At 41.5% G+C, this 11,899-nt stretch overlaps 1 protein-coding gene across 5 annotated transcripts in view; it reads right to left on the reverse strand.

Moving 5' to 3' along the window:
* The window catches only part of PAPLN (papilin, proteoglycan like sulfated glycoprotein), a 62,022-nt gene extending 50,506 nt beyond the window's left edge, over positions 1-11,516 (reverse strand). For 4 of the 5 annotated variants that reach the window (XR_009967054.1, XM_062630793.1, XM_062630795.1 and 1 more), the window contains exon 1: positions 9,116-9,668. Coding sequence is in view for 3 of the 5 variants with exons in the window: in XM_062630793.1 (XP_062486777.1) it covers positions 9,116-9,124 (9 nt within the window). In the remaining 2 variants the exon portion in view is untranslated. Of the gene's footprint in view, positions 1-9,115; positions 9,669-9,824 lie in introns of those variants that run through there. The other variant, XM_062630794.1, reaches the window with a different exon arrangement.
* Positions 11,517-11,899: the final 383 nt, after the last annotated feature.

Below are 11,899 nucleotides of genomic sequence, written 5' to 3' on the forward strand. Positions count from 1 at the left end.
ACACCCAAAATGAAACCTGCTTGATCAAGCATTTGCATATTTCAGGTTACGTTATGACGTGCAACCATTTTTCTCACAGTGCTATGTCTCACTGGATCACAGCTCATTACAACTCCCTAAGTCCATATACACCATGGGGTTTGACACTGAACTTTCACAGTGCTGGGGATAAAAAGCTTGTTCTTCAACATTTTTCTTTCAGATGTAAAACCTACTAAGTGCTAAAAACCCAGTCACACCAAATTCTGCGTGCAAATAACAATGAACAGGGAAAATGTAACTGGGAAAACAAGCACTGATAAGCGTCTCTCCTATATACTGAGGGACTGTATCAAAGCCACAAGAAGTCACAGTTTTGATGCTTGCTTGTATTTTTGTGCTGCTGCACTTGCATGGGAATTGCTGTCATATGTCCCAAATTTACCTTTCAAATGTTTAGACCATCCAGCTCTAATAAACTAGTCAACAGATTCCCGGAAGGATGGTCAAAAGGAAGAACAAGGCCTTCTGTATCCTATTAAATCCTCCACTGCAAAACAAACCTTCTGCCTGACTCTCTGAGCTCTAATAAACTTGTTATTTTAAAAGCTTCCTCTACTGTAGCATTCAGCATTGATCCCTTTTGCTTTCCTTTCAGCCACAAACAACACAGATGGGACTGGGGAATCTGTCTGAAACCTTCAAAAAAAGGTCAAGTTCTGTTTCCGGATTTAACAGCTTTCATTCCTTGTAGCACCTGGGATAGAGCAGCATATGTTTATTCTGCTTGTTTGCCATTCTCCTCACTGAAGGCTGGGTATGCGGGGGAAGGAATGAAAAGGACAGTGTCTTGCAGTGCTTTCACTTATAACAGCAGCAGCTGCTGCTCCCTGTGCCTCCTGCCCTTCCTCCATTCTCTTCAACCCTCCCCAGCTCCCTTTTCCCACTGTGTGCTAGAACAGCATCTCCACTCCCCTCTACCCAGAAACAGCAGTAGGGCCTGAGGGGAAATGGTGACTTTATGCTCAAGATATGGAACAGCTGCTGGAAAGCTCACATAGAGGAAACCCTGCCACAGGGCTAAAATATGACGTTATCCCAGCAAGAGGGATTATGAGAATCAGATCACAGTGAGTAAGGAACAACCAGAATCTTCAAACAGAGCTAGAGGTGTGCCCTACCTCCATTCCATACACACATTAACTGCTCAGGTTAGATGAAAAAAAGGGGTCAAAGTGATGTCTGGGTCCAGCCATCTGTAAGCTCGGTCAAAATGACTGAGTTTCAGACCAGAACAATGAAGTTGCTTTATCCAAGAGATGCTGACCCAAGCTCCTCTAAACACTGGAGAAGTTCAAACTGGAATCTGACTTCAGCAGCTCTGGACCCTTACATCTATTCCAAAACAGTATGGATCAAGCCACATTTTGTGGAAATTTCAGAAACTTCTGAAAGGATGATATTAAGGTCCTTTCCAACCCTAACTATTCTATAATTCTATAATATTCTGGTGCCCCTTCTGAGCTGCCTCCACAGTGCCTACTTCTCCCTGGAACTTTGGAGAGGGCACCAGAAAGGAGATGGCTAAAATTTCATAACTCTGGACAGAACGCAGGAGCTCCAGTACAACTGAAAACTGGGATAAGCACCCTTATTAATCCTCAGGGCTTAACACTGAACCCACTCAAGAAAGAAGCTTTTGCCTTAACAAATAGAAGGTGTAGAAAAGACAGATGGGCAGTCTTAGAGATTTCTCTGTAATGGCTGTAAAAGTATTTAGTTACAAACTCTTATTCAGGGCCAGGCAGACTTAGCAAGATCAGTCAAATCTTCATTAAGACCAGAAGTACGTTTCAGAAATCAAGGATAGTTTTAATGACTCCTATATTTACTTTAAGTGTGTAAATCCCACCTTCCAATGCACGAAGGTTCAAGCCTGCTTAATTTGACTTGGCCTCTTTTCCAAAGAAGTTCCCAACATCCATGCTCATAGGGAAACAAGACCTACACTGCCTGTATGTATAGGTAAAAATAACTTTGAATCAGAGGGCTAATTTCAGGGTTTCAAAAGCATAAAGTTAACTTTTGCTTGAGGGAAAAGATACTGGGCTGGGATGAAGAGGCATATTGGACTTTCAACCCATTTATATGATGACTTTTTCCTTTGAAGAGGAAGGAATCCAAACTGGAAAGAAATATTACAAATAACTCAGCCTTGCTTAAAAAGCGCTTAAGCCATTTAGACTACAGAATCAGATCACAAAGTCAGAATAAAACAGGTTCCAGGATTTCCATTGCTCACAGATTTATCGGTCTGGGGTTTTCTCTATTTATCTTTAAAATAATTAGGCAGCCAGTGCTACATGGCTTGTCTCTGTTTAGCACATCAGACAGACTAGTCTTCTTTTGCCTGGGAGCCACATTTCTAAATCAACCTTTGGCCAAAGACATATACCACGTATGCGAGTCAGGGACTGTTCTAGGGATGGTTCACAGGTAGAAGATAAAAAGACCCTTTGAGGGATAAAACTCTTCTATTGCCCGACAAGGTTTAGCTGAGCATGCAATAAGCAGCAAAGCCACGCAGCAATACTAGCTGCAGCAAGTCCTTGGGTTCATTTTGTCTGCTAGCTGGTGATTTGAATTACCTAGTGTGAATCTATTATTCCCACCTGAGTTAGCTCTGACACAGAAGCCACAGACAAGTTGGGCACTCCAGCATTTGCCAATTGGACACTCCAATATTTGCCTGTTGCAACACAGATAGAAATTGCTTATAGTAAAGTTCAGCACATCCAGCACTAAAGCAGAAGTTGTCACTGTGATCCTGTTACTCGCACCTTTCCAGAATTTCCTTCCCTTTCCTCCACCCCCAACTCCACTCCTCTTTAACACCTCTTATCTCACTCAGTTGTTATATTTTCAGAAGTTTGGTTGAAGGAGGTGGCAAGTCAGAAAGGATGGTGATTTGTTGCCCAGTTATTTACTGTCATGGATCGTTTTTAGCCACTGACTCAAAGTTTTTTATCTTCCAGTCTCATTTTTCAAAGACATGATTACTTTTGCTTTGCTCTCAAAACCTCCAGTGTATCTTGGTTGCAGCTTGCTTTTGCTTGCCTTGTCTACGAAGAAGCATCTTTCAAATTTTGGTGGAAAAGTTAGAAAGGGAAAATATGTACACACAGCAAAAAGATGAGATGAAGGCAGGGAGAGAAAAGAGCACCATGGAGCAGAGATTAAGGATAGGGAAAAACCTCCTTTTACTTTGCTGGGAGATGAGTTAGGAGAGCGTGAGAACCACATCACATAGCCCAGAGGAACTAAGAAACCAGTCACCCTTTCAGGCAGAGGAAATCACATTCAAGATACTTCTTAATACGTATGTTTTCTTCCCCAGCTACAGTAACAACCGTTTGTTTGACATTTTTCCAAAGAAAATCCTGGGCCTGATGTTCTTTGTACTAGGGCAGATAAGCCAATTAGTGTGCATGTGCCTGTAAAGTGGGAGGATGCTGAATTTCCTTTGCCTTGACCATGCAATGAGCCACATTCATAAAGAGCTGTTTATAGAAAAAGCAGGGAGAAATGTTTATAATGTGTTTAAACACAAGACTGACTGAAAGGGCTTAGTAGGAAAGGAGAGAGAATAAAGAAAACCAAGACACAAGTTGCCTAAGTACAAGCTTTATGGAGATATTTTTACCATTGGTATCCAGATTTATTAATTTTAAATACATGCTAGTAGTAGCAGAATCCTCATCAAAAAAGTACTCCTGCTGAGGGATACTTTTAGCCATATTATGAAAGATAAACTTTAGCTAGAACAACTTTAAAATTCACCTTGTTAAATGAAAAAAGAAAACAGTTAAAAAACTTATTACTAAGCACAGCAGCAGAGCACCAGCTGGCTGGAGAACTGAGTAATGGCAATATACAAGCATCTTCCAGACTGCTCCATCAATAAGCTTTCATCTCAGCCTTCAGCCTGATTCATTGCAGGCACATAAATCTGCACCAGGCCATTGCTTAATGTGGCTGACAGAAACTGATAATGTTTTTACAGAGGAATTCTACAGCAATACCAAGTTCAGCAGCACCTGGGAAAGCTATAGCAGCCTCTGCCATAGAGTTTTAATCAGGAAACCGAAATCACACAGAACTGTAGTTGAAAATGATCAGCTGCAAGAGCAGACCGTGAAACACACAAGTTCTAGTAAGGCCTCACACCATGCCCTGTTGGGAGATGGGGAAGAGGCAGACTGGCTTCTTTCCCACTCTCCAAAATACACAATGAAGTATTTAACGTTTAGGTCAGTGAAGCAGCATCTTCCAAGTAAACATGGTCACTATGCCAGTGCCTTGCAGGAGCTAATACAGTATTTGATGAGGACAATTTTCTCTCTACTTATTAATATCAGTTGAGAATCAATTTTCTGCAACTAGCCTTCCACTATTAGGTTTGCAGCTAGAGATTTATTATAAGGAGCAAAGATAGGATTCTGCCTTCTATTTTGGTACTCTCACTGTGCTTAGCTGTTAATTAAATCTGGGAGCATGTAGGGATAATGACAAGTGCACACAGACTCATTTAGACAGTTAATTGCAATAAGAAGCCACACACTGCCTATGGAAAATATATGACAAAGATATAATAGTCCAAACACTAACATAGTTGAAGAGGAATGGCTAACAGCAATTTACTACTGTCCCATCACAGCTCAAGCCTCACTTACATAAGTGATTTAGCTTGATCTGAAACGCTGAACACTGCTGCTGTTTACAAACACATTAGCCAGCTCAGACTAATCCCTTTCACTTCAAATCTTAAGAGAATTCTTTAGGAGAAGAAAGGATTTCAAAGCTGGAAAATCGCTTCCAATTTTGTCTTCAGTCCATCCTAAATATAAACATGGCAATCTTCTGCACTGTGCAAGGGGTTAAATAAGAAGACAAAATTGTCTTAAGTCAAAAATTGTCAAAAGAATTTCAAAACAATGTGGTTTTTTCTGCCTCTCTTTGCAAGACCTACATCTCTGTTCATTTTAGCACCATGTTCAACAGTGTGCTTGGAGTATGCATAGGGAACACCTGGGTTCCCAAGCAAATTTATTTAAAGATGACTAATAACATGAACAGGAAAACATGAGAGTATTTACCCTGAACCTCATGTGGGCTTTGACTGTTGCTGCCCCTACATTGTTTCTGGAACCCAAGGTACTCTTTTTTATTAAAGCTAACTCACTTTTAAACATATATATATATATATAGCTCTATATATACACATGTATCTCAGTAAACATGCCAAGCATGCCACACTTGTATGGGTACATCTCTTCCCTAAGGAATCACCCTTACTGACTGATGCAGACAGACCTTCAGTGGTATGAAGCATGAATTCCCTCAGAGAAGCCAGAGGGTTTACTTACACTCCTCTGCAAGGGAAAGATGACGAACATGAAGAGAGAGAGAAGAAATGAAAAGGAGAAAACCAAACAAACCAACCCGAACTTCTGACTAACAAATTTAGGAAACAGAATGTGTGCTAGTGGAATCTGGGCTGCAGTCTCTAAGGATACAGCCGTAGCATCTTTCATCTGTCACTAAAAATTAACTTCATAAAAAAATTATCTTAAGAGAGTGTGATCACACTGCAGTGCCTGGAGAGATCTCAAAAGAAGCACATGCTCGACTGTGTGATCACAGCAAAATGACAACAGTGTAATCTATAAATAAATTGGTTCTTTACTCTGAAGCTGTTTTCTTCCACAGATGCCCAAATGGGAGCTTCCAATTACTGCTTTAAGGGCTAGGCAGAGAAATAAACAATCCATGGATGGTACTTGTTTTCTCTGTCATCTCTGCATGTCAAGAAGGTGAGCTTGTTACTGTGCAAGATAGCATAAACTAGTGGTTTGCTCACAAGACCATGCATGTGAGCAGGTATCCACTCAAGTCCTTTTATATTAAGTCCCTTCTCAAACATCTAGTAACCATTAATTTTTGTTGTCTAAGACAAGACCAGAGCAAACCAAGTCACGTTTCAGATCCAAGAGTGTTAAAAAATGAGATAGTGAAGCTGTATCCAGCAGAGTATCATTTCCAGTGAAATAAGATCTTTTGACAAGTCCATCATACCATGGGCATAACTGCAAATGACTGCACTGGATCAGAGTAATCATCCATCACTGCCTAGGCCCAGAGACTACGCTGGGAACACCGAGGGGTTTATCATCAGTTTTGTATAATCCTTTCCACAGACCTAAGAGCAAAGCAACTTATTTCCTCTGGACTTCATAGAATTATAGAATAGTTAGGGTTGGAAAGGACCTTAAGATCATCAAGTTCCAACCCCCCTGCCGTGAGCAGGGACACCTTACGCTAAATCATCTCACCCAAGGCCTCGTCCAACCTGGTCTTGAACACTGCCAGGGATGGAGCATTCACAACCTCCCTGGGCAACCCATTCCAGTGCCTCACCACCCTAACAGGAAAGAATTTCCTCCTTATATCCAATCTAAACTTCCCATGTTTAAGTTTTAACCCGTTACCCCTTGTCCTATCACTACAGTCTCTAATGAAGAGTCCCTCCCCAGCATCCCTATAGGCCCCCTTCAGATACTGGAAGGCTGCTATGAGGTCTCCACGCAGCCTTCTCTTCTCCAGGCTGAACAGCCCCAGCTTTCTCAGCCTGTCTTCATACTGGAGGTGCTCCAGTCCCCTGATCATCCTCGTGGCCCTTCTCTGGACTTGTTCCAACAGTTTCATGTCCTTTTTATGTTGAGGACACCAGGACTGCACACAATACTCCAGGTGAGGTCTCATGAGAGCAGAGTAGAGGGGCAGGATCACCTCCTTCGACCTGCTGGTCATGCTCCTTTTGACGCAGCCCAGGATACGGTTGGCTTTCTGGGCTGCAAGCGCACACTGAAGCTGGCTCATGTTCATTTTCTCATTGACCAGCACCCCCAAGTCCTTGTCCTCAGGGCTGCTCTGAATCTCTTCTCTGCCCAACCTGTAGCTGTGCCTGGGATTGCTCCCACCCAGGTGTAGGACCTTGCACTTGTCATGGTTAAACCTCATGAGGTTGGCATCAGCCCACCTCACAAGCGTGTCAAGGTCCCTCTGGATGGCATTCCTTCCCTCCAGCGTATCAACTGAACCACACAGCTTGGTGTCATCGGCAAACTTGCTGAGGGCGCACTCAATCCCACTGTCCATGTCAGCAAAAAAGATGTTAAACAAGACTCGTTACTGGTCTCCAGCCGGACATTAAGCCATTGACCACAACTTTTTGTGTGCGGCCATCCAGCCAGTTCTTTATCCATTTCACTGAGTATCAATATGCCACTAGGCAAATATTTCCCCCTTCACTCAGCTAATGATGAACCCATAGCATGAATCATGAGGGCTACTGTAATTGCATCCTATGTATTCTAGGTGCTGTTCTTCTACAGAACAGCAGCTCTCATCCTCTTATCAAGAAAAGCTATTTGTTTGTCAGGTATTGATGAGTCACAAGGTACATACATGAACTAATACATTGGTTAACATTTTATTAATATATAAAGCCCCCCCGAAGAGAAAGCTTTCTGGCAGCCTAAACCCTACCTGTTCTGGGGCACAAAATAGTATTTTGCCTTACTTAACACTGCATACAGAAGGAGCCCTCAACCCAGATCAGAGGGGCTTTTCCCCCAGGTTGCATATTTTAACAGAACATCTGTGTTGTTTAAAAATAAAATTTGTTCTTTTAACTCAAATTCAAGTACTAACAAGAAAACCAGCTGCAACAACATAACTCCTTTCCTGTTTCCTAAACCCTTTTGGCAAGTCAGGGCACAGCCATTCACATTAACTGCAGCTGAATCTTGGTGCCTAATTTTTGAGGCAGGTAACCCCTGAAGCAACTAGATTAGATGAACTCTACCAGCATTCTCTTTTGCCAAGCTGGTAAGCAGCTGGATCCCAGAAAGCCCATCCCCAAAACAAAGATACATGAATATCTACATCAGAAGTTACATTTATTGAACAGCAAGATTTGAGATCATCCATTCTCCAACTCCTCTTTAGCATAATCATTGCTACTTTCCTTTAAACTTAATTTAGTTTTATAATTAATATTCTTTTTAATATGTATACATAGAGACAGCAGCAAACAAAAACCTACATCATTGCTTGAAAATCACCTCACTTCATTCATCACTCACCTTTTCTCAAAGGTTAGAGTGGACTGTTTACTAGCAAATGGATTCAGAATATGCAAATACCACAAAGGAACTGTCCCAATCCCAGAATTTCTGTGAAGGCATCAAGCATTTAGACTCATGAAGCAAGCTATTTTAAAACCAAACACCCCTGAGGTGTCAGGATGCCCCACAGTGTGTGAGAACCTGAGAATATGCCTGGAAAAGAAGTCTCAATTATCTCACACAGGACAGGAAAATATGCTAAAAGCAAAACTTCAAAAGATACCAAATTTGCTCTGTTTTATTTTTTTGCATTTTATTATTAATTTCATTTACTAACATAAATATACTTTAAGCTAGTGCCATGCCAAAGACATACAGTCCTACCTACCTTTGTTCCACATCACAAACACCTCCTTTTGGTCCCTGTAACAGCATAATGTTTGTCCTGAATATATACACACACACACACACACAGCTGTGCAGCACATTGGCTCATCAACACGCTGCACCTCAGGAAGAATGATTTTTCATGGCTGCTCTATCTAAACACACTGGGAAATGCTCTGCCATTGCAGAGGGTGATACATCTCATAAGAAGCCAGGAGAAGAATATCTAAATCACAAGCCAGCTTACAGAGAAGCTGTTGAAGGGCCCTCACAAGTACAATAAAAGAAACTCCAAACCTTATGAAGACACTTCCAAAAGTAATAAGCAAAGGTGTTTACAAACCCTTTTGAAGGTCTCTACAGTCAGACCTAAAGAAACATACCATCTCCCTAAGCTTCTGTACTAACACAGCTTATTCCTAGTCTTGGGAACAACATTGGAAACCTTTACAAAGCTTTGAAATGCAGTTTTTAAACCAACAGCTCCACCTGACCACCCACAAGGAACACCAGAGCACCAGGAAAATCTACACCTCTCTATATTGCTACCAGCCCATTACCATCTCCATGCCAGGACAGGTCCCTGAAGCTGCTTTCTTGGCCTGTTTCACACATCAGACTTCCTCAAGGATGAGAGATCTGGTCCTGCAAACCTCCCCTCTCACAAACAGGTCTGTTGGCTCTGACAGCATCATTTAGCTGGGCCTCCCAAAGGATCCCATCTCACACAGCTTAAAGCAATGCAAGATTGATTAGGAGACACTCCCTCCCCTCAGCACCTGCTAGCACATGAACAGAAGCAGTTTCCCTCTCAGGAGTGATAGTTAGGGGGTATGAGAGTATCGGTGCCCTTTGATTCTAGGCAGGATTTTATTCCAAAGCACCTATGTCTGATTCTCCCAGGCTCACCCAGCATCCTATCAAACTGGTAATGTTCTTTCCACTCCCCTGTTCTCTACAAGCACAATGTCAGGGAAAGCAGTTTTGATTACATTAAGTCTCAGTGTAATTAACTGCAAGTAAAAGGGATTAATGTTCACCAAATACATAGAGTGTCTTCATCCCTCACTTCTAGGAAATACAGTTTTGCAGTCATAAGGACTCTGGTCTCTCTCCTCTTTCCTGCACTCTTTTACCTGAAGCCAAAAAAAAAGAGTGGGAAATTAAAAATGGTTTAAAAATGACAAACAGCACTGAAAAGACTAATCGATAATAGATATCCAAGTAGAGGGATCAGGAGGCAGCCCAGAATACAAAGTCAACTCTTACCTTCTGTGTGAACCTGTAAAAGGTGAGTGCAAAACTTGGAGATACTTGCACCACTCTGCAGCAAATTTTGAAAAACCACTTTCTTATGTTCTGGTTCAAACAGTGGCTCTTAAGCACTCTTCTCTCCAGCTTCTGTTTGGTTACTAATCCTTACTGCACAGGAAAAAGAGAGTTATATTTCATTTAACCCCTTCAGCCTCTGTTTCTTCACAAGAGTTTTCGGTTTTGCTTGGGAAAGCTGGAGTTGAAAGCACGCACACACACATGAATGCTCTCGGATTCTTTCTAGCTCCTGTAGTCTGTGTGTGAGTGCACACACTAGCTCTAAACTGTGCCTTAAGTTACTGCCGGGGTGGGGCCCTTTGTAGCTAGTTTTAATTTAGCTGTAGGCAGCATATCAAAAGAGAGACAGTTATCCACAGATCCCTTCAGTGTTCAGTGAGTTCCCAGCTCTAGAAGAAAAATTATTTAACTTAAGTTTAAAATTAAAGCTTGAATCACAGTTCCCAGATATGTTTTTGACCAAAGAAAGTTTGAACATAAATACAATTCACAGCTAGATCTGGCTCTAGGCAGGGCTAAGCAGATCCCCAAGGTCTGAAAATACCAGCACAGATCTGTATTTAACCAAAGACAAAAGCAGCTCAGGTTTCTCTATTTTTTCCCTCTAACAAATGTCCTGCAATTCAGAAAAATCCCATAAAAGAACAATTTAGCAATTGAAAAACTGTTAAGGGAAAAGGAATCTAGTTGGATGCATTACAAGGAAAAACTTGTGCTGTTATTCATGTGGATACTAGAGGAATCATTGCATAACGACTTATGTGTTGCTGCTGTTGTTTTATCTTGAAAACAGATAATTCCACCCTACTGATTTTGTCCTCTGCTTAGCATAAAACAAATATTGAAATACAGAGACCACTGATCTATAAAAATAATTCTGATCCAGCAATTATAACAGCTACCAATGTTTCAACTCTACTTAATATTATGACTGAGGTTTCCAAGATTATGAGAATAGTTTTAAAGTCTTAAGTTTGGGTTGGTCTTTTTGTTTGCCTTCCAGTTTCAGAGTCCTTTTTCCATCAGTAGTTCATTTGAAACCATGATGAACAAAACCTTGCTTTCAAATGGAAAGATGAAGCTTCTACCTTCAGGTACTCCATGTGCTGGATCTTCCAAGTAAGACACCAATGTGCGCAATGAAATCTCCACTACTCTCCTCTTGGCCACACTACTACTTTAGATGATAAGAAGAGAAAATATCATTGGCAACTGTTGACAAGCCTAGACACACACAGCTCCAAACAGAAGAGAAAGTTTCTAGCAGCCTTGTAAATGCACCAGGTGACACAGAAGCAATTTTATTCTAGGGCCACAGCTCTTTTCATCCCAGCTGGTCAATCCCTGTCTGGCAACTAGCCACCAAAGATACACAGTACTCAAATCCTACTGCTACACATCCCACAGGGGACAGAGTTTGAATAAAAGTCACATATTTTCCACATGCAAAAGCAATCCCATACTTTCCTGCCCAAGCTAACTCAGACACAATAAACAAGGATAAACCCTAACAGGAAAATGGCAGCACCTGCACCAAGAAGCAGGGGAACCCCAAAAGGCTGAAAGATACAACACAGCCCAGAAGAATGCTTAACGGCGGTTCTGACGCATGGCTACCTATGCTGCCCATGTCAGGACAGACAACAACTGAACATTGTTAATGGCTAATTAAGGACACAGAAATTACTGTCTTGCCCTTTTAGACTTAAATTTTCCTTTAAAAAGATAAATTCAGGCCTTGGCCCAAGCTGTGGGTGCTTCTTTTCCATCAGAAAGAAGTTACATCAATGCATGTTTTTTCTTTATCCACCCATACTCTCAACTGGCCATCCTGCTAGCTGCCACAGTTATATCCTAAACTTCATGATATTTGAACAAAACAAAACCTGCACCTTTGACCTTATGTGAATAAATTACACTTTCAAATCAATTTAAAGCTGTATCGTTGGCAAGAAAAGGCTCAAAATCCAATCCAAAAAGCTCAGAAGCTAGTAGGCAAAAACCCCACGAGC

This window comes from Pezoporus occidentalis, unplaced genomic scaffold (genome assembly GCF_034315485.1).
Source record: "Pezoporus occidentalis ecotype Australia unplaced genomic scaffold, CSIRO_AGI_Poc_V1 ctg36, whole genome shotgun sequence".
Classification (NCBI taxonomy): Eukaryota; Metazoa; Chordata; class Aves; order Psittaciformes; family Psittacidae; genus Pezoporus; species Pezoporus occidentalis.